Source organism: Lemur catta, chromosome 12 (genome assembly GCF_020740605.2).
Source record: "Lemur catta isolate mLemCat1 chromosome 12, mLemCat1.pri, whole genome shotgun sequence".
Lineage (NCBI taxonomy): Eukaryota > Metazoa > Chordata > Mammalia > Primates > Lemuridae > Lemur > Lemur catta.
The window spans coordinates 21,463,716-21,489,345 of record NC_059139.1 but is presented as its reverse complement, the minus strand read 5'-3'; the positions used below and the strand labels follow the sequence as shown (position 1 = coordinate 21,489,345).

Sequence of the window (25,630 nt, the reverse complement as noted above, 5' to 3'; positions counted from 1 at the left end):
TAGAGTCCGACTTCTGCAATATTGTGGCTTCTGTCCCAAGAGAAATTTTCAGTCAAGAGGTAGAATCCATCAAGTTCACAGTTGTGTGAACTGTCCTGGGCCTGCTTTCTAAAGGAATGTTTGTTTAAAGAAAGTTCTGTTTTTGTGGCAGAAAAAGAAGCATAGTTGGTTCATAAAAGAAAACAGTTCTGACCTAATAGAGTTTGGGGTGACCGAGGTGAAAAATAGGTGCTGTGCCATTTGCCATTCACGAGCACGTTTGTGCTGTGAGAGTGGTTCACTTGGAGCTCACTGTACGGTTGACTCTTCCTTATCCAGAAATATTAGCTAAGGAGGGATCAGGGAAGTTGTGCCTTCTGTTTTCTCACACTTTTATCTATGCCACCACACATCCCCAATGTTTAAAAACACAGAAGACGATGGAAAGTATTCAGTAGGATGACTCAGATGGGCACAAGGATGTCACTGATGTTTGGGAAGACATGTGTCCCACCTTCACAGACCCATGATCACCATCTATACCAGGAGATACTGTAGCAAAAGAAAGTGTCTTGTAGTGAGGCTGGGCTGATTCGAGAACAATGCTGGAAGTTGCTTTATATAAATTGTAGATATCAATGCCTATATCATCTAGTCAATTCTCTTTCTCTTGTAAAAGAGCGTCTAAAGGGAATGAATGACTTCCTAGCTATATATTAGATTGGGCTTTGTGTTTGTTAAGGTTCTGTGAACACAGTCATTCAGTGGTGTTAATAACACTCTTCTATGGGATGGCCTGTGGGAGACTTTAGTTTTCTCGCCATCTGTGAATACTCAGAAAATTCACATTTTCTCTATATTTTTTTCTAAAAAGTTTATCATTTTACATTTTATGGTTAGGTCCAAAATTCGTTTTGAGTTAAGTTTTATATAAGAAATAAGGATTAGGTTAAGGTGATTTTTTAAAAATGTTTTGCCTGTGAATGTCCAGTTACTTCAACATCTTTGTTGAAAAGGCCATCCTTCCTCTATTGAATTGCTTCACACCTTTTCCAAAAGCAGTTAGGCATCTTTGTGTGGGTTTGTTTCTGTATTCTATATTCCATCCCTTTGGTCTAGGTGTCTGCCCTTTCTAACTCTAGCTTTGAAAAATGTAGTTGTCCTATCTGGGAAATGAGGTCAGTAATGCCTGTTCTCTTAGCCCAGGTTTTAAGAGAAGCAACTTTTGTGTTAAAGACACTAGCTCTGTGAGCTGCAGAGCAACACATGAATGTAATGTATTAATATTGGGAAGAATAAGGAGACTTCACTTATTCCCTCCTTTAAATTCTTTTAGCTTATCTGGTTGGCATTGTTCAATTTTCATACTCATATGCTGAGAACCATGATGAGTCACTACTCAGTTAGGCACATGGGAATGGTCTAATTTATGGAATCTTTGCAGCAAAACTAGAATCCCTGCCCCATTTCCATCTGCAACCCTTTTGCAGGCTTTTTGGTTTCCCTCTCATTATCCCAGCTTGTATAGGTTCAGAAATACAGGATGATTTTAAGAAGCAAAGTATAACATAATTATAAAGGAGCGTTAATGTTCCCTAGTCATTTGGCAAACAAAAATAGCTTAGAACTGGGCAATTTGGAATTATCCAGGTCATTGTGAATTCTCAAAAGGCCACACATTTGTTCTTCTCTCCACACCTTTGTCCATCCTGCTTATTCAATCTGCTCTCCTCTGTCCTCTGCCTGGTTACAGTCAACCCACCCTGAAAGACCTGCTTCCCACCTCGAGAAGTGTGTCTGTTCCATCTGCTTCTCTAGACTGTGAGTCCCACAGTGGCAATAAAGTTGATTTTATTCATCCCTGTAATTTCAAGGCCTGGCATGGTGACTGGAAAAAAGCAGGTACTCACTGAATCCAGCTTTCTTTGATTTCTTTTTCTCTTTAAACTCCTCTCATCACTCTTAGTGACACTTAATCATTTATCATTTGTGTGATTCTGTTTCTTACTGATGGTTTTTGTCTTCTCCAATAAATAAGAAAACATCTTGAGAGTAAGAGCTATATTAATACTTTATCTTTCCCTAGAGAACCTAGCGCAGGCCTGGCAGTTTCTGAATACGTGCCCAGTACCTTATGCCTAAAATTACATAGCACAGTTTAAGTATATCGAGGTCATTACCCCATTTTTGAGAAGAGAAAATTCCAGAGCCCCTATTTTAAAGCCTGAAGGCTCAAAGCCACATCTCAGGAAGGAGTTATAGGTGGTAGATGTGTAATGAGAGCTTCCTCCTTGGGCAAACAAGGACTTAGTGGAGAAGAAAGGTTGGACGACAGAATTTAGAGGCTTGGAATGTAGAACCCAAAAAGCAAGCAGTCCTACAAAGGACAGGATCTCAGGTTGATGCTATTAAGCCAGAAAGAGCTGCCTAGGAAATCCTAATGTCCCCAAGAGGGCAGGAATGGGCAGAGTCATAGAGGTTAAGCCAAGACTGGTTTGTCAGTATCAGTAGGTGAACGGCAGCCCTAGGAGAGGGGGAGAAAGTCACAGAGCTTATGAAGCTTTAATAAATAATTCTATTAAAAATTAATTCAAACTTGGGTCTTTCCATGGTTTCACTAATCCTGGAAGCAAGTGGTTGGGGCAGATTTACTTCCCTTCCTTTGCTTTTCCTGGAAAGCCAGCTGCATAGTGTAGGGTGTTCCTTGCTGCCCCCCCAAGATGTGGCACCATTCCTGGCCTCAGCCCCTAATTAGCTGAGGGCAGGACCATCCAGGCTGCAGTCAAGGCTCCAGGAAGGGTCCAGGGAAAGAACTTTTAATGACTGTTATTATTAAACTTCATTTAACTGTAATGCTTTGGACAATGGAATTTCTGGCTAATTAAAATTTGTTAATTGAAGGTTAGTCAGAAAAGCCTTATTTTGATAATTCCAATTATAGGTATTGAAATATTAATGGTTTAGTAGCACATTTTAGTGACTGTGAGACAGTGCTAGGTGATTGAGTCTTTTTAGGGACCCCAGGGTCATTATGGGACTTGTCAACACAGCTACAGAAAGTGCAAGAAATTGGATGGATCTGTATTCACTTCAACATCTGCCATCTTCCATAGAAGTTACTTTTAAACAAAAAATCATTAAAAAATTGTGGGGAAATACACCTAACATAAAATTTACCTTTTTAACCATTTTTAAACAGTTCAGTGGCTTTAAGTATATTCACATTGTTGAGCAACCATCCATCCATCTCCAGAACTTTATCTTTCCAAACTGAAACTCTAGACCAATTTATCAGTTACTCCCATTTCCCTTCCCCTTCCAAACCTTCAGCCCCTGGCAACTGCTATTCTACTTTATGCCTCTATGAATTTGACTCTGCTGGGGACCTCATGGAAGTGGAATCGTGCAGTATTTGTCCTTTTGTGAAGGGTGTATTTCACTTAGTGTAACATCCTCAAGATTCATCCCTGTTGTCGTATGTGTCAGAATTTCCTTGTTTTTAAGGCTTAAGGTCCATCATATGTATATACCACATTTTGTTTATCTACACATTCATTTATGATAGGAGATTGCTTTTTAAAATAAATCTCTGTGTCAGGACTTACTGATCTACCTCTCTCTCTCTCTCTTTCTCCTCTCTTTCCCTCTTCCTCTTCCCCTCCCTCCTGAAAAAAGAGAATGGAAAAACAACTGATAAAAATTACATATCTGAGTGCTGCCTCCTTGTCACTTTGTTCCAGTGTAGGGAGCCAGGCAGCCATTTTATATTCATAATAGAAGGTGAGGATGGGCATAAGATAGCCAGGCTGGTTAAAGACATGGCTCTCCCTAATCAGAATTAAATCAGCTTTAACTGAAAACAAGAGGAACTAGAGTTTTTATCTATAAACCTCATCTCTTTCATTGCAAATGAGATAGAGGAAAACAAAATAGTAATTACTGTGACTCTGCTGTGTGGCCAGCATTGTGCTTGCCTTCTTCCTTACAGCAATTCTGAAACCCGACTTTAGATAAAACAGCAAAAAATTAGGAGACCCTGGATTAATCTCCAAGTGTCTTGAGCTCTAAACAAGTGCTCTGCAATAAAAATATGTGAGTCACAAATGCAAATCACAGATGTAATTTTCAACTTTCTACCAGCCAAATTAAGAACAGGAAAAGGAAATGGTGAAAATTAATACTTCTCTTAGCCCAGATTATTATTCTTTCAACATGTAATTAATGTTACATTATGAATATGATGGTTTACATTCTTTTTTCATACCAAGTCCTTGAAATCCAGTGTGTATTTTACACTGACAGCACATCTCAGCGTGGATGTGGCACATTTCAAGAGCTCCATCCCTGTGTGTGGCGTGTGCCGCCAGGTTGGCTTTGATTCCATGGACCACACTGTTCTTTCCAGCACCCCAGGGAGCGTGTTTATCCAGCTCTCTGAGTTCAGTCTCTCTTTTATACTTTATGTGTCTGTAGTTCCTTAATAGAAATGCTGGCTTTTATTTTTGGAACCTCTCTACCAATCACATACCTTCATTGAAGAGTGGCTGGCTTATTACTTAGAAGGGTTTTTTTCTCCTTGATTTTTGTATTTTTCTCAGGTCTACTTTTCTGTCTTTGGAGAACCAGAAAATGAATGAATAGTCCAATGGGGTAGATTTATATTTCCGGATAATTATATAGGTTATTATGTGATGGCTGTTGCTAGGGGAGATCGTTTTAGATGGTTGGGGAGAACAGCTTTTAGTTATTGTGTTAAAAAGGCAGACATTAATAAGAAAATTGGAGAAGAAAATTTAAAAAATGCTGCCATAAAGTTATAAAACTGTGGTGAAGGAAATAAAAGTTCACTACATTTTTAAAGTTTACTTTTCTAATGATAAAAGTAATACAGAAAATACAGTAAAGTGGATAAAAGAAAAAAATTACCCATGCATACCTCTTTCTTTCATGTGTTTCCAAGAAATTTCAGAGCTGAAATGGGAATACCTTGTTATTTCATGGGTTCCCTTGCCCTTTAGAGGCAGGAGAGGACTGTAGTCACAGAACAGCGTTTCCTGTAGGAAACAGCACTTGCCTGACGTGGCATGTGAGCATGTTTGCTGTTAGCATTCGATTTCAGGGGCTGCACAGAGCTGGGGAAGGAGCAATAAATAACTCTCTAAGTTAACACTATGACTGGCTGAGCCTTGATGTTGGATGACATGTCCCTTGAATGAATGAAGGGGGCCCTCAAGGAAAGTTGGGGAGGGGTCAGTGCAGTATTTGTGGGACTTAGACCTCCCATCAGAGCCACACTCTGACCATCAGCTTGTGGAGTTGGGTGTCTGGGTTGTGGCCCTTGTCCACATAGGTAGGCTCCAGTTCTCTCCGCAAGTGACTGGCTCTTGCCAAAAGACACTCTTGCTAGCACTTCCCAGATAGTTGTTCCTCTTGTGGGCACTGATGCCATCAGCATTTGAAATGCACACCCTTCTTCTGGTAGGTAAGGGGACCCTCCAGGGTGGGGTGATGAGTCAGAGAAGGGAGTCTCAGGGACCTGTCCAATGCCTACATGGCCCTTCACCAGCGTCTGTCCCCAGCCTGGCCCATCCAGCAGGGTGCAGGGGGAGTCCAAAGGGCCTCAGACCTGTGAAGGGCCCAGTGTCCTGCCGCCCTTGACATTCCCTTTATTTTCAGATAACTGTTTAAGACCAGCTCAACATTTGCAAATTAGTGAGTTCCATGGAGCCCAAATGAATCCTTTGGGTGTTTATCTACTTCCAACTTTTTCTAGAGAAGTCATTTTAGATATTGTTTCCAAGTCAGTCCCCAAAAAGTTCATCCTTGATGAATGAGTGATCAAACTCAGATAGATTCACTAGAATGTGAATACCACTTTTTTGTTTACTGCTCTATATACACTACCCCAGCCCACAAACTAATATTAAGTGAATGAATCTATGCACTCATTCCACAAATACTTACTGCATCTTTAAAAGCCTCCAGGTTCTATGCTGAGTCTTGAATTACAGACGACTGAGACACAATCAGTTCTCCCTTGTAAAAAAACGTTGCCCTGTCAAGGAGAGGTGTCTAAAACAGTAGGCAGATGCAGACAGAAGAAAATTAAATGAAACACAGAGGTAAGAGAACTAACAGTGACAAATCCATTTTATTTGCTACATTTGTTAAGAGATAAAAATCCTGCCTTTGGTTCATAACAAGAATATCATTCTGACCTTTATTAGAAGAAAGAAAACTGCAGATTCTCTCTTTTTGACACTTGTTACAAAAGAAAAGTGATCCATGATTGCAGCTGATATAATGTCCCCTAGGATTATATTAATAATTGTTGTCTCCTGACTTCCTCCTGCCCTGAATTCCCTTGTCAGGCCTGTGATGCCACAGAAGGCTAAAAAAAAAAAAAAAAAAAAAAAAGATATGTTCAATGTCTTTAGACTATTTAGAAAACAAATTCTTATAGCATATTGGGAAACTATGTTTATAAAACCATGCTTGTAAATAAGTACATATTTTGTAAGTATAGTGACGCTAAATTTCACTATGAAAAATGACACAAAGATATTGTAGACTAGATAGCTTGCAGAAACCCCTACCTCTCTTCTCCAATATGGAAAATTAACAATTCTGGATGAAGAGCATTAAAAAAAATATTTCTTTTCTTCAAATGTGGATAGTGGTGTGGGCAAGAACTCATGAGCAAATTCTCTGAAGCAGAGAGAGAGAGAGAGGGAGGGAGACAAAGAAAGAAAAGGGAAAAAACGATGGGAATGCAGACATCAGAGGTAGCCAAATGCTGAAAACGATGGCTTCCTTGGGCCCTGAGGTCTGGATCTTAAGAACCTATGTGTAGGGGACTGATGACAAGTTTCTGAGCCCCTAGAAGGGGAGAGCTGGAAGCAGACACCTACATAGAGCTGAAACTTCAGAAAGTGTCATTTTCAGTGAAGGGGTGAGCTAGAAACCAAATAAAACCAACCAACCTACAAAAAATACCCCATAGGGGAAAACTGTAAGGAAATGGACCTATCTGGCCTAGGTTCTGGGTGTGGTAGGGCTGTATATGATAGGAGGAAAACAGACCATTTTGAAACCTGAATGAGTATAAATACTATTTTTATAATAAATGGCTGTGCAACACTCTCTGTTTTATAAACTGGAGTGTTAGATGGAAAGAACTGTAAATATGCCCACATGTATGTAGGTATGTAATAAGCCCACATGTATGTAAATATGACCACGGGTAGATAGAATCCCATCCACCTTCTGTAAAAATGAAGTCTGGTCAGCATGAAATCGCTTTGTTGCTGTCTGTTGAAAGACGGGGCAGATGGTTTCTCAAGGTCTCTGTGCTGTATAAGATTGATTTATTTAAAATATTATTACTGAATGCAAAGATCTATTCTAAGTAGTAGGGATAAAAGAAATGAACAAAACATCCCTCTTCCATTTTAGTTGAAAAGTAGACTTTTATTTCTCTTACACATAAATGAAATTTAAAGATAAAACATCCAAAGTTTTGCCTCAACAAGCATCAAGAACTCAGGCCCCTTCTGTTGCCTGTCTTCTATTTTGTTATTCTGTTTTCTTCAACATCTGGATTCCACTCCCTTGTCTACTCTGGACCATCCAACTTTAGTTCAGGAAGGAGGAGAAGGAGGAGGAGGGCCCCTGCCCTCCCTTTAAGTTTGAAGTTGCATGTGGCATTTCCCCTTGTGTCCTATTAGCTGCAAGGGAGGCTGAGAAATGTAGTCTTGATTCTAGGAAGCCAAGCACCCAGAAAAAAACCAAGGAGGAATAGGGGAAGAACAAATACTGGGGACAGCTGGCAGTCTAACATAGTTAGTGTAAAAGAAGGCACAAATTGCCCCAGGTGTGTTCAATATTTGACATAGTAGGTTTTAAGGACTTGATACAGACAACAAAGGGGGGACCCAAGCATCTGGCGAAGGGACACTGAGAGGGTGCCCAGCTTACATGGCCCACCTGAGGGTGGCCTAGATCTATTTAGACAGCACTAAATCATTTTTTCTTCTTATGTCAACAGTTGGCCTTAGGTCTGTGTGAGCAGTTAGCACTGCATTTACTGAGCACACGCTGTGTTTGTAGCACTCAGTGTGGCCAGAATGTGTAAGGAAGTAGATAAGGAGTCCTGGCATGCGCCTGTGTTTGGAAGGTGCTGCTGAAGCTCAGGACCAGCCCTAAGGAAATGCTGAGGTGGGGCTCTGTGCTCTTCCATCACCCACACCCATCTCCCCGCAGATGGAAGATAACTCCGTCCTCCGAGAGACCCTTCTCTTGTCTCTCCTGCTTCCTCGGGGTCTTTACTTAAGTTATAGTCTTTCTGATCCATCAGGATATAAACTTTCCTTAAGGCCATGAGCACTCTAAGAAGAAAGCATAAGCTACTTGAATAAACAGGTGCCCTGGCTTTCTGTCCCCACTCCATAGCTCCTGGACAAGACTTTTCATTCTTCACTCCCACACAGAGCACCATAGAATGGCAGACTTGGAATATGAAGAGACTTTAGCAGTCATTTAATCTCCCTTCCTGAGCTAGCATCCCTCAAAAGCTGTATTTCCCAAGTGATGTGCCACAGAACAGTAGGTATTATCGGGAGCTCCAAAAACAATGTCGGACTCACTGGCAAGTGTACTTAGTTTCCCACTTGGAAAGTCACAGTATAGATAGTCTTTTAGAGGCTGGAAGAAATCCATACCTTGTATGAAGTGTAACCATGCAGGAGTAAACTCTTCGGACCCTTTCAGCAATGTAGAGCTCACCACTGAGGATGTAGAGACCATGAAAAGCATTTCATGGAGCCTGGGGTGAAGCGTCAAAGTCCCTGGGTTATTCACCAATCCTCAGTCACTAACTGAGGGAAGTGTGTCAGCAGAGTTCTATTAATGTTGACGCATGCTGGGACCCATTATCCACTTGGTTGTTTATTTAATTTTTTGTTTCCCTTCCTTCTGCCCTTAGCTGCCTCCTCCACATCTGGTCTTCACTGGGAGAAATGCATCAGCACATTCCTATCAGAGAGTAAGGAATGGAAAGAAAGTGCATGGGGTTAGATCTCAAATCAGTGGAGTTACTTTTTATTACAAGTGTTAGCAATGAATTAAATGGATGACTTAAAATAAACTAATAATAGATCAAATTATTATTTAAATTCATTCTGTTCATTGACTTTCTGGAGGAATCTAAAAACATCCCTTTTACTTACACTTGATTTAATTGTTATTTTGGGGGAAGTTTCACATGTCCCAAATGACCCATCATGCCCTTCCTCTTTTTTGACATATTCTGAATGAAGCGAGGACAGTGTCAAGCAGGACTATTCAGCTGTTAGAGAATACGTTTCACTTTGATATTCTTTTCAGGTGTTTACACTTTTTGTGTCCATACCCTTAAGCCTGGGGAGTATGTGATTTTGCTATCTGCTAGTTGCCAACACTTAGATTCATGTTGCTTCACTTGTTTATCATTAAAAAAAGCTGTTTTCACTTCAACAGTGGCTAGTTTTGAGAAATAGATAGTCTATTACCTAAATGTAAAAATATTTTCAGTTCACAGTGAATGAGGTAGACTTTTTTTAGAGTGAAAATGAGCTTCATAGCTGTGGTACTTCAAATCTAGCTAAAGCTGGCCCGAACGGATAGACACCTCTGGCTGCTCAGCCACTGTTGCTGACAGACGTGCACATCAGCATTGGCTTTTGACTCTGCTGGGAAAGGCCACGATGATCTGGCAAGAAGGGGGTCTGGTTGCAAGTGTGTGGTAGCAGCAAAGTGCTGACAGGAACGCACGGGCAGTGGAAAGGTGTGTTTGCTCACCCTTGCTCAGCTCCGAGAACACTAGAGCTGGAAGGACGCTTAGAGGTGGTGTCAGTTGGTAGTTTAAAGCTGCACAGATGGAATCCCCCTTGAGGCCATCTGCCACACTTCGATGATCACAGCAGCTTTGGGGTTCTTTCTTGTCCTTACTTTCTGCATAATCTTTGTTTGAAGAAAGGGTTCCATGATCCTTAAAGTATTGAAAGTAGGAATTCAATTCAGTTTCTTCATTAGACAGAGGAAGAGATAAGAACACTTGTCCAAGGTGACAAGTGGTTCAGGCCAGGCCGACAGGCACTGGGAAGTGAGCCGCTGTCAACAGTGGACCTGGATAAATGAGTCTTGAGATGTCTTCCTTCTTTTTTCCTGATGACATCTCTCTAGTGCTTGCCTAGGACATCTTCCCTGAGTTGTGCTCATATGGGTTCTACAAGAGAAGCAGGGCATTGTCCCCCGGTCGCATATTACCTATTGAGCTTCTCCTGGACAAACGTCCTTCAAGCATTGCTTAGGACTGGTGGGGACCTGAAGGGCTGGGACTCAGACGGTGTTTGGTCCGGCTTCTCCCTTAGATGATTCTTTCCATTCCTCACATTGCAGTTTCTAGGCAGGTGATACCCAGCAATCCCACCCCATCTCCACACTGCCAGCTTACATGAGATTCAGACTAACTCAGCTGGTTCTGCTGCTCACTGGCTGGGAGACTTTGAACAAACTCTTTGATATCTCTGAGTCTCATTTTTCTTGCTTTAAAATGACAATAATTTCTGAGAAAATATGCAGAATATAAAAAATAAATAAATGAATGAATAAATAAAGTGTCAAGACTTAACCTCATGTCCTTACTATGAGAATTAAAAGATGAATGATATAGTCCAAAAGCATGTTCAGCATAGGCTGGGCTCTTGCTAGGCATTCCGCTACAGGTGGCTGTTAGTGCTTGTGTTGCTGTGTTGTTGCCAAGGTGTTATGTTTTGTGTACCTCCCTCACATGGTGGCAAGAAGGTGGGAGTCAGGGTGCTGGGTTGTACTTGTCTGGAAGCTGCAGCGTGTGGGCTGGAGAAGACCAGCTTGAGGGGTTCATCTTATGGGAAGCTGGACCTCAGACTAGGTAGTAGATGTCATTAGTGGCCAATTTCCAATGAGTGGTCAATCTTTCCAATTTTCTGCATAATTCTTTGGCCTCGCCTAGTTTTGTCTTCCAAACCATGATCCTCAGATATCAAATCTTTTTCATACTGAAACTTTAGTCACCTTGATAATTCTACTGTCCTTCTTTGGATTCTTTCCAGCTCTTTTTATACCTTCTGGAAGTGGGGTGCCCTGAACCTTCTTCAGGCTTCCCAGTTTATATATACTCCAGTTTTATGCATGTTTACTCTGTAAGAGACAGAGTGCATGATTTTAGGGCACAGAGAATCCTGGATCTTCTATGGACTGGATGGACTGTGTGACTTTGGGGAAATTATTGAATTGAACCAGCCACGTTGACCGTCAATTTCCAGATTTGCAAAATAGAGAGACGAATATGTACCTCAGTTATTCATGAGGATAAACAATTTGGCATTTAAAAGCCTAATATGCTGCCTTGCATACAGTAAGCACTGAATAGTTTGGAGGAGAAGGAAGAAAAAAGTTCCCACTCTTGATTATATCTTTTTAGTAGTGAAAGCATAATTTAATGAAATAAGTAATAATTATTTTAAAGAAGTACTTTTTGAACCTCTGTTAGATTCAAATTTGAGTTACTTCAGTCATATTAATTTAAAATGATCTTCTATTTCAGACGTGTATACGAACATTGCACTCATATGTTATTAAACATAAACGTACAGCCTTGCATCTTTACAAACATGTGGATAATGTATGAGACACATGTAGAATTAGGCCGCTATTTTCTGTTTAATGTTTAGACAGTGTTGACACCTCCCAGAAGCAAGAGCTGCAGCGGGAGAAGTGGGAGAGGAACAACTTGCCAAGCAGAAGCCTCTCTCGGCGTTCCATCAGCAAGGAGCGATGGGTGGAGACACTGGTGGTGGCTGACACGAAGATGATTGAGTATCACGGGAGTGAGAACGTGGAGTCCTACATCCTCACCATCATGAACATGGTATTCTAGACTGCATGGGGGAGGCCTGGCTGGTGAAAGACGTCATTGGAAATGCTCCCCCAGCCAAAAAAATAAATAAATGTTTTGTCCTTTTAACTTATTTTTATAAATACATATATTTATTTACATATGTATGTATAAAATAAATATATATATATATGTATATATATATATATATAGAGAGAGAGAGAGAGAGAGAGTCTATTCCTTGCTTAAGGATGAATAAGGATGGAAATTCAGCACAAATTTGTCTTTCTGTTAAAAATGTGTGTCCAGGGAAAAATTTGTAATTTATTATTTATATTTCTACTGGGTATTTACCAAGTGACTCAGTCCTTTTAGTAAGACTTTGACTTTGTCTCATTGGTTTATGTTAACAAACAAATGAGAAAACTGAGTCAAAGAATTAGAATATAATTTCCTCAACTAGTTAGTGTTAGTTAGAGCTAGAATTGGAGTAAAGTTCATGTTCCTAATTTCAAGCATTATTGATGTTTTCTGCCTTCCCCAAGAGAGTGTTAGTCCTGTTGAGATGGGGAAAGGTATTTGCCTGAGTAGCTAAAAATAAAAGAAATACCATTTGTTAGGGAAAGAATCAAAGAAAAGAAAGGCCTTACTCCCTCAAGCGCACAGCCAGTCACTCACCCTGAAAGACTCTCTTTAAATATCTCCTTAGCACACCACCAAAAATTTCTGATCTATAAGATAAACTTATACATGCATTACAATGCTATTTCCCCCCCTGGCATTTATTTATTATCTATTCATGTGGGGCTAATGGTTTTCTATTTCTGACTCTAGGTCACCGGGTTGTTCTATAACCCAAGCATTGGCAATGCAATTCACATTGTCGTGGTTCGGCTCATTCTACTTGAAGAAGAAGAGGTAAAAAAGTTTCCCCTCTACTCTTCTGCCCTGTGTCCTTATACTTTCTACCTCCTTTCTTCAGGAGAGCTCTTTGTAGACAAGAAGGAGGGCATCAGAAAGATGTTTGGAAGCCCATTGGAAAGGAAAATATTATTTCTATGTTATTTTCTTAGGACTTTAGTGATACTGAGTGGGAGATGGAGAATATTTCCACAGGTGGAATCACCTGACAGTCACTGCATCTAATAACACACAAATCAGCCTTACAACAGTCACTAACGTCCTGCAATGGAAACAGACGAAATCATGATATGGTTGGATGGTTTCTGTAAAAGTCGGGAGAGACATTGAAGTGTTGACCCTTTTATACTATTAATTTACCTTTTGAATATTAACACAAGTTTCTCAGACTTGGACCCTCTTGTCCATCTGCACTTTCCCCTTGGGGATTTCATCTATTCTCAGAGTCTTACATACCTACATGCTGAGATTCTCCATTGATACTTCAAGCCCCGACCTCTTCCTTGAGTTTCAGACTTACAGCCAGTTGTTTACTTGACCTCTCAACCTGGATGTGTCATAGTCCATTCAGTCTTGAAAATGTAATAAGTCCAAAATGGAATTCCTGATTACTCCCTGCCTAAGTAATCTCAATTCTGCCTCCTCCATTCCCCAAACCACCCATTTACCCATCTCAGTGAATAGTGCTACTAAGCATCAGTTGCATAAGCCTGGAAGTCATTCTTAGTCCCTTTGTCATATCTTCCACAACCAGTGGCAAGGCCCACAGTGGTCCTACCTCCAAAATACATCTCCCAGCCATCTACTGTTCATCCTGTCTGCAGGCATCACATTGGTTGGCCTGATCATATCACACTTAGGCTGGTGCAGTGAACTCCCAAATGGTTTTCCTACTTTCAGCCTTGCCCTCATGATCCATTCTCCATGGATGATCATTTTGCGTACAGCCATAATTGATCATTTTAAATACAAACTGAGTTGCTGCACTGCACAAAACCCTTTAATGACTTTCTGTTTCTTTTAGAACAAATTCAAAATTTCTTACTGTGGCCTGGAGAGATTTTCCTGATCTTGCCTCCATCCACCTTTCCTGTTTTTCCTTATGTTTCTCTCTCCCTTGTTTCCTTACTCTCACGCTCACTGTACTTCGGACGGGTCCTAGAACACCCTAGGCACTTTTCGGCCTCAGGGTCTGTGTACTTGTGGTTCCCAATGCTTGGTTCCACCCGTGGCTGGAACCTTCTCATCCCTTGGGCCTCTGTTTAAATGTTGCCCCTTCAGAGAGGTCTCAGCGACCCTCCTGCTCAAAGCCAGCCCCTCCTACTGCTCACCATCGCAGAGTGACAGCACTCTCGCAGTTCATTGTTATTCCATGTTGTTTATTCTTTTCTCGCTTATCTCAGCCTCTACCAGAATGTGAATTTCCATGAGGGCAGACGCCATGTTTCTTTACCCCGTTATATCCCCAGCACCTAAAACAGTGCCTGGATGTGAATGAATAAATGAATGAATGCATGAAGTGAATGTTATGAATGAAGGAACCAGCCAACCACATAAAATGCCCTTGCGATCGATCTACAGAGCTTAGCCAGCAGCCGGGATATGTGGAGAAGGGCATCATTCAGCCGTCTGTCAGCAAGAGACCTGCAGCCAAAATGCCAAGGCAGAGTTTATTGATTTCTTAACAGGAAAAGTATCTATAATCAGTTAGAATATTATTTTTAAAATGATCTCTGGAGTCTGGATCTATTTCCCTTTTTTCCCCTATCAGCCTCATTTTCCTTCATTACACAAGACATACTCTGGCTATCCTGGAAGACCAATGGGTATGTTATTTCCCTGCCTATGATCCTTTGGTAAAGAAAATTTATCCAAAACTTGGAAACCAGGCAAAATAAAAACCATGTATCCTTTCAGTGTTCAATATGACCTATCTGACTCTATGGGAATGTACCTTTAATTATTATTTTCTACTGATTAGAGCCCAGATGTGGTAAAGTTACATGTTAACATGTAGTAAACTGATAGTTTACAAATGCTTTTTGTCTAGTAGAGGTGAAAATTATATGTGTCCAGCAGAAAAGATAACCCTGAAGGTTATGGTTTTATTGGTCTGTGGAAGCAGAATAATAAAAATTGGTGTCTAATTTTGTATCTAACTTAGCAATGTCATTCCAGCAGTTTTTCCCCACGGGCTGTAGTTGCATCTGTTTCTTATATTTGCCTTTGAGCCAGCTTTGCCATCTTGCCTCCCTCCTCAGTAAATGAGTTACGTTCTCTTGCCTCTCTCCTTGCTAATGAGTTAAATACATCTTTAACATGAGCTCACTACACATTCGTATGAGAATTATGTTTTTAACTTTTTAAGAAATTATACTTTGATACCTTGGAGAAAATAATTGAATTTTTCATAATGGTTGAGCACATGTTCGTGCTTAGATACAGATATGAAGAAACACTTAGGGTTTTCAGACCAAAAAAAAAAAAAAAAACAAGGTTCTTTTGGGTGTAAGGAGGAAAAGTCTTTACCCTCTGTAGTCCCAGCAGCACCACTGGTAGGACTTCAAAATACAGCTTCCATGGACCGGGTACTTAGATCTCCATATCTCTTCATTGCCAGGAAACAATGCCACCGGGGCATCTCCATGGCATCTTGCTGCCAGTGAAGTTGTTTGGAAAAACTTGATTAGCCACTGCTCCCCTGACTCCAACACAATTACATTGTTTTTATTCTTCCAGACCTGGTTCTGCAAGTACAAAGAGACAAATAATTTGCTTCAGAAAGCCATGGCTCTCTATCTCCTATTTACCAAACATTATCCTCATTCCAGCTTTTGTGGACTCTCTAATTGGAGCAAGGTTTGCAAGTTAGCAACAGGATTTCAGTTCACAATTCTCATTGTCCTGATTCCCAGAAAATGGCTCAAGCCATTCTTAGGATCTTTGACTAATGAGCAGCTCCAACAACAGCAGACAGCGGTGATTGCAGCCCTTAGCTGACATCACGGTGGCAGACACAGGAAGCAGAATGTGAGGTGCTGCATGGTGACTACTTGGAGTATGTTGTTCTGAGTTCAGCAACTCACTAAGTCCCATCATCTCTCCATGCCCATTTTTCTTCCTCCATAAATGATCAAAGTTGTGGCACATCAGCCACAGGTCAAACCCTGTGCTGGCCACAAGAGATGCAAATAAGAAGACAAGTCCCATTTTCTGGCTCTGAGAAGCTTAGAGTCTACTGCCCCAAAGCACAAAAACAGAAAATTTCAAATTGAGATCGCCATGAGTATAAAAATACTGGAAGAGGGAAGGTCGTCTAAGCTGGGTTTTAGAGAATGAGAAAGAATTACCCAGTAATGAAGGACTTCCAGGTAGAGTGAACTGCTTGGGCAGTGGCTTTAGTCTTAAACCAGCGCTGTGCATATCAGGGGCACATCACTGACGCTGGACCACAAAAAGGGAGGCTGAGAGATCTTGTCGTGATAGGAAGGAAACAGCATGATTGTGCTGGAGGCAGGAGAGAAAGCAGGCAATCAAAACCTGCCTGCCTCCACTCACACCCGGGCTGGTCCCAGGGTTGCCTGTTTCTGTGCAGGACATCGTCATCCTTCCGGTTGAAGATTCCACAGAATAATGACATCCATCTATTCTCCCAAGCTATTTATCTATAGGTTGATTGAAATTTCTATCAAAATCTCAGCAAGGTCTTTTGTAGACATACCCAAGCTCATTCTAAAATTTATATGCAAAGGTACAGGCCTTAGGTTAGCTAGAACTATTTTGAAAAAAGAGAAATAAGGTAGGATGAATCACTCTACCTGATATTAAGGCTTACTATATAGCTATAATAACCAAGACAGTGTGATCTAGGTGCAGGGATTAGGTCTTTGACTTCTTTCATCTGCATTTTATAATTTTCATGATACAGGTCTTATACATGTTTTATTAATTTATACCTTAAGTATTTCATTTTTGGGGAAAATTATAAATAGTAATGCTATTGGTATTTGTAAATGGTATTTGTAAATGGTAGTGTTAAATTACTGAATATTCTCTAAGACAACTCTTCCCCCAATGCAAAACAGAGAAATATAGGGTTAACAACAGACCTAAAAGATATCTGATCATAGTTGATGTTTTATTTGATAATCTGCCTTCCTGTCTGGAGCTAGGACCAAGGCACCATTCTAACTAGGCTGGTGACCAGTTGCAGCTTTGTTGTAATAGTCTTTGATTCAATATCTGAGCTAAGTAACCTTAAGCTAGTTCTTCACTTCTCTAAGGTTTAATTTCCTCTGATTATAAAATAAAAATAGTAATGCTTTCTCTACAAATAATGCTGAATAGGTTCAATTAAACAAGATGGCATATGTGAAAGTATCTGACACATAGTAAATGATCAAGAAATATTTCCTACCTTCCTTTTCTCCTTTCTTTTCCTCCCTCCCTCCCTTTTCTTTCCTCCTCTTTTCTTTTCTTCCCTTCTTTTCTCTTTCCTTCATTCCTGATTCCTACTACCTGACCAGTCCATCATGGTGGGTAGGGATGTTTGCCCCTGTCTGGGTAGGGTCACCAGTACAGTACAGCTTGGCTGGTTGCATTGGAGGACCACCCACACCTGGTCCACCTCCCAGATTTCCTCCTCTTCTCCCACCATACATCATGCTGGAGGATGTAATAATCGGGATTATTAAATAATTAAGTCTGTTTCTTCTATTTGAATTCTTTGTGCTGAGCCATTCAGTGAATTTTCATGCACAGGAAGCCACCTAGCTGTGTTTTCCTGAGAGAAAGGTGGTCTACGGTAGTTAATCAGCATGGGTGGGGAGACTTGGGAATGTCTGTAAGAGGCAACTGAAGCCCCGCAAGCCTTGTTTGATTTGGGTGTGGGCCTCAGCAAAATACAGAAGGGTAGAGAAGCAAGTTCATAATTTAATGCAGAGACGATCCTAAAGTTCTTGGGCCAAGCCCAGAGTAAGACCTGGATTAGAGTGGGCCAGCAGGCTGTCACCCTCTTGGTGGAATCCACCTTATCCCAGGGGCAGCTGTATATGGAGGCCCCAAGAAATGAGACAAGGGGGAAGGGATTTCTCCTTTAGAAATTCAAAGTAAGGTAGAATCCCCCTAGAGCTGATCATCCCTTTTTTGTTCTCCCCCAATTGATAAACACTCACCCAGGTAAGTTGGAATAGCCCTTCCCCCTCTATCTCCAGGGGTAGTTATGGGCCAGAGGGATGACTGGGACTGAGCTGGACCTCAGAAGCCCTTGACACTTGCAGGCTGGGGCACCTGCTACAGCACCCTAGTTGTTGTCGGATGACCAGTTCTTCCAAGTGTTCAGAAGCCTGGAGAGATTATGTCACCTTCTGTCTCTCACCCACAGGTGTCAAACCAAGATGAAAACCCCGGGTAAGAAAATAGCCAGTGCAATCCCAGAATAGTGAGATACCTCATGAGAAGAAGCAGCTTTTTATTGAAAATCTATTTATTTTACATTAGAAATAAAAATGCCTCTTTGGAATTATATTGGCTTAAGATACAGAGAGCCACTAGAAATAGAACTTCAAACAGCTATTGGTCTTTGCTTATGTATTTTTAATTTTTCTTCAAGGGCTGCTTGTCCCAGTGATAATTTCTGTTCTGGAGTTCTCCCCTTCAGGTTCTTTTAGTGGAAGTCATAAGACTGATAGTGTTTAGAGCAGAGGGTTAGATCAGAGGAGTAAGTTGGCCTCTGCCAAAAATGCCTGTCAAATGTCTGGTGCAACCTTTCTGAGCTAACCTCTGTTGGATCTCTAAAGACTTACACCCGGTGCATGGTCCCTGACCACAGTGAGCTCATCTGTGCCAATCTCTTCCTCTTCTTTCTCCAGCAAGGACTGAAAATAGTTCACCATGCAGAGAAGACACTGTCTAGCTTCTGCAAGTGGCAGAAGAGCATCAATCCCAAGAGCGACCTCAACCCTGTCCATCACGATGTGGCCGTCCTTCTCACCAGGTACCCCAGAGACTATGTGGAGCCCAGGGGCAGCAAGGTGGGGAGGGATGGCAGGTGAAGTGTCTGCCAGAATCACGAGATTCTCACTACTGTTTGCTGTTCTTGATCATTTATAAAGGCAGCATCTATGATTTAGTCAATTACTGACTTCCACACTAGTAGAGGGGGCAGGTTAGCAAACTTGCTAATACAAAAAGCTATTCCTATTAATAAACTGCTTCTGTTGGCCAAATGCAGGCCTCTTTCCTATCCCAGTGATGATTTTATCTCTAAAACTGGCTTCTTCGTGTGGCTGTATATACATACACTCAGGAAGCTCCTTTGCAGATCCTTGTTAAAGATGCCTGCTACTCTTAACCAGTGGGATTTCCAATCCTTTATTTTTATTTTATTTTTCTCTAATTTAGAAACAAAAAATATCTCTACAGAAATCAGTCCTCTTTTTAACCCATCCATGGCTGATGTTGAGGACAGGGTAAGGGAACAAGTACCCCTGAGTAGGCAGACTGGTTTGGTTACATCCCTTTTACCCCCATGGAGATATGTGTTTGCTCTGATCACGGACAGGCCCTATCGTGCAAATAAGAACCATCAAACCTTCCAGCACTCACAGCTGTGGAAAACCAGTGAACTTTCCTCATCAGCCCTCACTCTTCAAAGCCAGTGTTTGACATTGAGTCAATATATATTTATTGAGCACCTAGTATATATGAGGCATTATTTTAATCTAGACAAAAGAAGGCTTATTAGAATGGGAGAGAGTAAGTTCTCGTTGGGCACCCGACGCAGATTCATCCAGAAGTCCAGGAATGTCTAGTAGAGGAGGCCCCTTGGCCCGGGCCTTCAACCACAAAGAACCTCATGCACTGAAAGGCCCTGGGTGTGTGTATGTCCCTGTGGAGGATAGGCTGCTCCTGAACATTTTGGGCCTGTTATACGTCTCTTTGAGAGAGAAAGTCAGTGGACTAGCAATGAGCACCTTTCATCCTTTCCCTGCAGCTCCATGGGGACCTGGACTTTTTGAATGAAACTGTAACAAATTCATCCTGCAGCAGGGGTGGAAAAGCATTTGATTGGTTCTCCTACAGACCCAGAAATGATTTAAATGATTGAACTGTATGACCTATCTCTCCAAGCCTGAACCACTGAGCAGCTGCTGCCCTTAGTGAGAGTGGGGGCTCACATCTATGGCACACGAGCTGAGACGGCAGCCACTCCCTCCAATCCCGCTGTCCCAGCCATTGCCATCTGGAGAATTGAAAATGCACACAAGTTCTCAAAGCCTGGACCTTTTCCATGGCCCAGTGGACGCAAAAAGCAGGAGACCATTTGTTGCTAGAAATGGTGCCCACACAAACCCCGTGAGATGCAGGTTTGCAATTAACTAAAGCTCGGAACCTCATGGGCATTTATGTTAGTCATTCTTGGCGAAGAGCTCTTCTGTACCGAAGAAAATCAAATGACTAATTAATGACTCTTTCAAAACTCATGTCAGTGATCGAAATAATGTCTACCAGAATGTGGGAGCATGATTTTGATTTAAAAACTGTAACTAGCATTTTCTTAGATCCTCGGATATTTCCTTTCTTTTTCCAGGGTCAGGCAACACTGAATTCCTAGTGAAAAGAGGAAATGTCTCACCTGTGTGTGTGTGTGTGTGTGTGTGTGTGTGAGAGTGTGTGTGTGTGTGTACACATGCATCCTCTCACATGCTATGTTGTTAGTGTCATGGGGCTGCATAGACAATTGATTTGATCTCTGGATAGGCTGATGACACCAATTGCCTTTTTTATGAATGAGAAAAAGTTCTCAGATGTGTTTTGAGGACAGACCTCAGAAAGACCAAAAAGGAGTTTCATATTTAAAAAACCCCAGTCACTGCTGATTGTCCCTGCCCTATTTAAAAGTTCAAATTAACTTTAATTTTCAATAAAATCCTCTGACGTTGGCCAAATCGTATAATTTGCCCTCCTGAAATCTAGAGCAAACACAGTTCAAAACAAGACATTTGCCACATTTTCCCACATTTTGTGTTAGTTAAATTCAATTATCAAAAGATAAAATCAGAATCATAATAGTGAATTCCATATTGCTCCCTACATTCCTAAAAAATTTTAAGTGTGCTTTACAGACCATATTGAAGGTGAGTTTATACCCAGATTTTTTTCCAGGAGGTTTTTCCATATGTCCCTTTGGGGACCTGAGCATCTCCATTCTCTGCTTTCAGAAAAGACATCTGCGCTGGTGTCAATCGCCCCTGCGAGACCCTGGGTCTGTCTCACCTGTCAGGAATGTGCCAGCCTCACCGGAGTTGTAACATCAACGAGGACTCGGGACTCCCTCTGGCTTTCACAATTGCCCATGAGCTCGGACACAGGTAAAGGGCCGAGGAAACAGGGATCTTCCTCTGGGTTCATGTGTCAGCATCAGCAGAGGGAACAGAAGGCACCTTTAACTCAGGGTTGGGAGATTCGAGTTACACTGTGGCTTAAGACTCACCCTCCGCTTCGTCATCGGTAAAGTGAGGATCATAACCCCCCTCCACAGCCTCTGCCCTGCCCTGGCCACTTGCACCCACACACAGCACAGGACCGCAGAGGCCACTCCAATGCTCTGGATTGGAATGGGGGGAGCAGAGGCAAGGAGATAGGCATTAACCAGTTGTTTGCTTCTGGAATGACCCCTGGTTAGTTCTTATGAAAGGATAGTGTTAATATTACGAAAAAGTCACAGAACCTAACGTTTTTGTGCCTTTATTCCATTGTGCTTCTTATTGTGTCATTGAATCCTTTCAATAACCTTTAGAAATCGATATGATTGTTAGCCCCCTTTTACCTATAGGTATTAAAGGAGAACATTGAATAAATAAGAAATTGAAAACTGCTGTAAACTTGGAAAGACCACATAAAGCAAACACCAGTCAACAGGATGTCCGAGTTGTTGCAAAAATGTGTGAATTTGATTAGGTGAATTCCTTGACGGCAGGTTTCAGAATGTTTGAGTACAATGAGGATTCTGAACTCACTAGGGATCAGAGGTTCCCATGCAGGAAAGAGCTTAGCTTATTTGAAACTTCATTTGTCAGTACATTTGCTAACCACTAATAAGAGAGCATCATACTAACTGGAAACGCAGAGTGGGGCGTCACATAAACCACTGCACTGCACCCCCTGCCTGTCATGTACCCACCAGCCTGGATCTCCTCCCCAGAAAGAAGGAAGAGAGCAGGGCACACTCTGACTGAACAACTAGAACAGAGGCAGGACTGAGAAGAACCCTGGAGACTGGATTATTCCAGGCCTGGCCTCTTCAGCCTGGGCTTATTAACCATTTTTGTCATAAAACATTTGAACTTTCCAAAATAATTTTACAAGCCTTATATTGCGTTGAGAATTAGAGAAAATGACTGCTTTCTCTGGCTTTTCTATAGACCAATATCATGGCCTTAGATAATTCCCTTCACCTGTCAACACCTGTCTTCTCATGTATAAAATGGGTAAGTTGAACTAGGCAATTTCTTAGGTACTTGGATCTTCTCAAAAAAGCACTGGAAATAAATGTGATATATTCTAGTATCCTTAGTTGTCAAACATTCAGAGACAGAGCAGTTAAGTGACTGGCTTATAGGTAAATAATGATGGGAGATGTAGGGGAGCTAGGAAAGGTCAAGAATACAGCTGCTGGCATGTTGATAATATAACCTGACAAAATGAAAGTTAAACATATAAACATTCCCAATCCTGAAGTGTGGAAGGACATGGCCCCCTTAGGCTCCAGTCAAGTCACTGGTGTCAATAGCAATGACTTTGCACAGGCAACGCCAAGAGACTACAACTGGGTCAAACTGAGTGGTGATTGCTCAAGACCTCCCAACAATGGTGGACTCAAGCTAAAGAACAGTTTGAAAGACTTAGCTTAATAAAAGACATTCTCAAATTCTTACTACTTGTGTGCAAAAGCCAATCCCAAAAGGTACATCCTGTAAGATGCCGCTTATATATAGCATTATTGAAACAACAAGATTGCAGAAATGGAGGACATTTTAGTGGCTACCAAGATTTAAGGTGAGAACGAGGGAGGGAAGAAAGTGGATGTAACTATGAAGTGCAGCATGAAGGATCCTTGCGGTGATGAAAATGTTCTGTCTCGACTATATCGATGTCCGTATCCTAGTTGTGATATTGTGCCATAGCTCCGCAAGATGTTACCATTGGGGGAATGTGGGTAAAACATACAATTATTTCTGTATATCATTTCTCACAACTGCATCTGAATTTACAATTATCTCAAAATTAAAGTTTAATTTTTAAAAAGGGCATTAGGCCATGTAGAGATAACCTAAATAAAATAGTATCTTTTAAATGACAAAAATAGTTTAGAGTTACTGGTAAGTAAGAAAATGTTGAGAAGAAAGACCCATAAGCTTGATTTTGAGTGACAGAAAAAAATAATAAGACACAAAACCAAAGGATAGAAGAATTTAGGAGCTTCTTGAGAAGCTTTTGCTCATAATGAAAGATGCTTCTGAGGTATTTAACTCTTTTTTTTAATTGTATAGTTCTAATTAGCTGTGGACCAAACTGAGAAACATTGGGCAGATGATTGAAATGGCCTGAGACAGCCCAGAAAGAGGAAACTATGATAAATCAATATCCTAAGAAGACACTCATTACAGTTTAATAGCAAAGGTACCCCATCATTTCTTGGAAACTTGTTTGTTTCATTACTGATTACATATTATGCAGGAGAGAAAGTACACTAACTTGTGCTATACCCTAAGTGAATAATTTTACTTTTATTTTGAGAGAAAACTTAAAAATCCATTTGTGAGGGAACCAGATTATATCAGGCATCTATATTAAGGTCTCATATCACCTTTATTAGGCCCCTAAGTGAGTTACCAAAAATGAGGATAGAATTCCAGGAGAATTTTTTAAAACCTATCTGAGACCTAAAATCCTTTCATTTTAAGTAATGAAAGTATCATGATGTATATGAACATGTAAAAGGCCATATCCACCCAATATCCTCCCCTTTCTGGATTGCAGGATACTTCATTTATAGAGCTTTGCTCATTATATGTACAAAATTGGTATTTCCTGAATGAGTTAGAAAAGATTGTGTTCATATTTCATGGTTCTCATTCTCTGCTTCTTCCTGCACCATAAAATAAATCATAAGAAGCATGAAATGAATGTATTCCACCAAGTGATATGCTGAAACCCAGGCAATTGCTTAACTTGCTACTTCATGTCTATAATCTGGCAAACCTACTTTAAAGGAATTGAAACAATGAAGATGAAGTCAAGTTGGCTAATCCACAACTCAGTACACTGTTTCAGACCACACTGGGCTCTCTAGTCCAAATGCTGTTCAGGTTCCATCTCACAGGCTAGAGAGTACATTATTAGGTTATGAACACCTTAGAGAAACAAGCCTCTTATCCCTCATTCCCCACCATTATTGACCCACTGCTCCCAAGTGACAGGACTGCGTCACCCATTTGGAGATAGTAGATACAGACCACAGGGACATTTCTTTAGTAGTGCTGCTTTATTCTTGCAAGATGGAATTACAGAGGGGTGATCAAGCTGGAGGGGAAAAATGCTTTAATGAATTAAAAACTTTAGATAGAACGAAATGAGCTTTTGGGGAACTGATATATTTTAAGTGTAGCTTTGAAACCACCTAGTGTATAGGACCCAGCCATATGACTTGCTGTATTACAGTATTCACAGTAAGACCATTATTCATGCAGACTTATAGAACCTTGCTTTGTAGTTTAAGATTTTTACTAACTTGAGCAGTTGAACTTGTAGAATACCTCATGAGCTGAATAGGACTGGATTTGCAACAGCCCAGGGAAAACCTGCTCAGAAGGAAGCTTTCATTGCCTCACATTCTTTGTGGGTGGGTGGTAAGAACTTTGTAGATTCATTCTTTGACTCCTTGGTGAGAGTTCTATTCATGTGGAATGTAATTAGAGTTTGTAAGTAAGTCAATAATATCATAGTGCAAAAAAAAATAAAAGAAAATCTCTAAATTCTCCAAAGACTGTTCTTTGCAAGAGTTGCTAATGCTAATCAGACGATTTCATTAAAGTTGGATGTGAGCTTCCCAGTCAGAAGAGGTGAATTTCACTTTGAAGAGTACAAGGCCATACAGATTTGGAAATTTGAGCCAACATCTCTAGGTTTAAGACCACAGCAGAGAGAGTTCTTGAATCTCAGAGTGCATCTGGGGTGATCCTGAGAATGCGGCTTACAAACAGCCGCTTCTGAGTGGGCTTCTTTCCCGGGCACCCCATGGGGGACAGTTAAGCTTGTCAGGGCCCCTCAAGGCTGCTTCCCCTGGTCAGTGCTGGCAGTGGGAGGTCAGGGGACAGACTGAAGACACATGGACGAAAACACTGAATTAGAGCACAAAGATCTGCATCTAAGACCTAGTTTTGCCACTAATGAGCTGTGTGACTTTTGACAAATCTCAAAGTCTAAACTTTCTCATCTGGGAAAGGAAAATAAGCTAGACCATGATTTTTTTTTTTTTTTAAAAAGCAACAATTTAAACATTTCTCTATCATTCAAAGCACCTATTATGTGCCAGGCACCTTGCCAAGTGGTTTTCAAACTGTATTCCATTCAGACCTCACCCTAGCACTGGGACGACCGCCCCATTTTCCAGGAGAGGAAAACAAGGCAAGTCTCAGTAACTGACAGGTCATTAAGTGGCCAAGCTGGAATTCAGCTCCAGATCATCTGTCTTCAAAAACCCTCCTCTTAACCACCGAACTAGGATGTCTCCCTAAAGTGTCAGCTACGGAA

The 25,630-nt window shown here is 41.1% G+C and overlaps 1 protein-coding gene across 1 annotated transcript in view; it reads left to right on the top strand.

Moving 5' to 3' along the window:
- Window positions 1-25,630, top strand: part of ADAMTS12 (ADAM metallopeptidase with thrombospondin type 1 motif 12) — a 245,657-nt gene that overhangs the window by 128,550 nt on the left and 91,477 nt on the right. Inside the window, exons 4-7 of the mRNA XM_045565804.1 lie at window positions 11,730-11,926; window positions 12,728-12,811; window positions 18,685-18,809; window positions 21,037-21,186. Coding sequence (XP_045421760.1) covers window positions 11,730-11,926; window positions 12,728-12,811; window positions 18,685-18,809; window positions 21,037-21,186 — 556 coding nt within the window. The remainder of the gene's footprint in view (window positions 1-11,729; window positions 11,927-12,727; window positions 12,812-18,684; window positions 18,810-21,036; window positions 21,187-25,630) is intronic.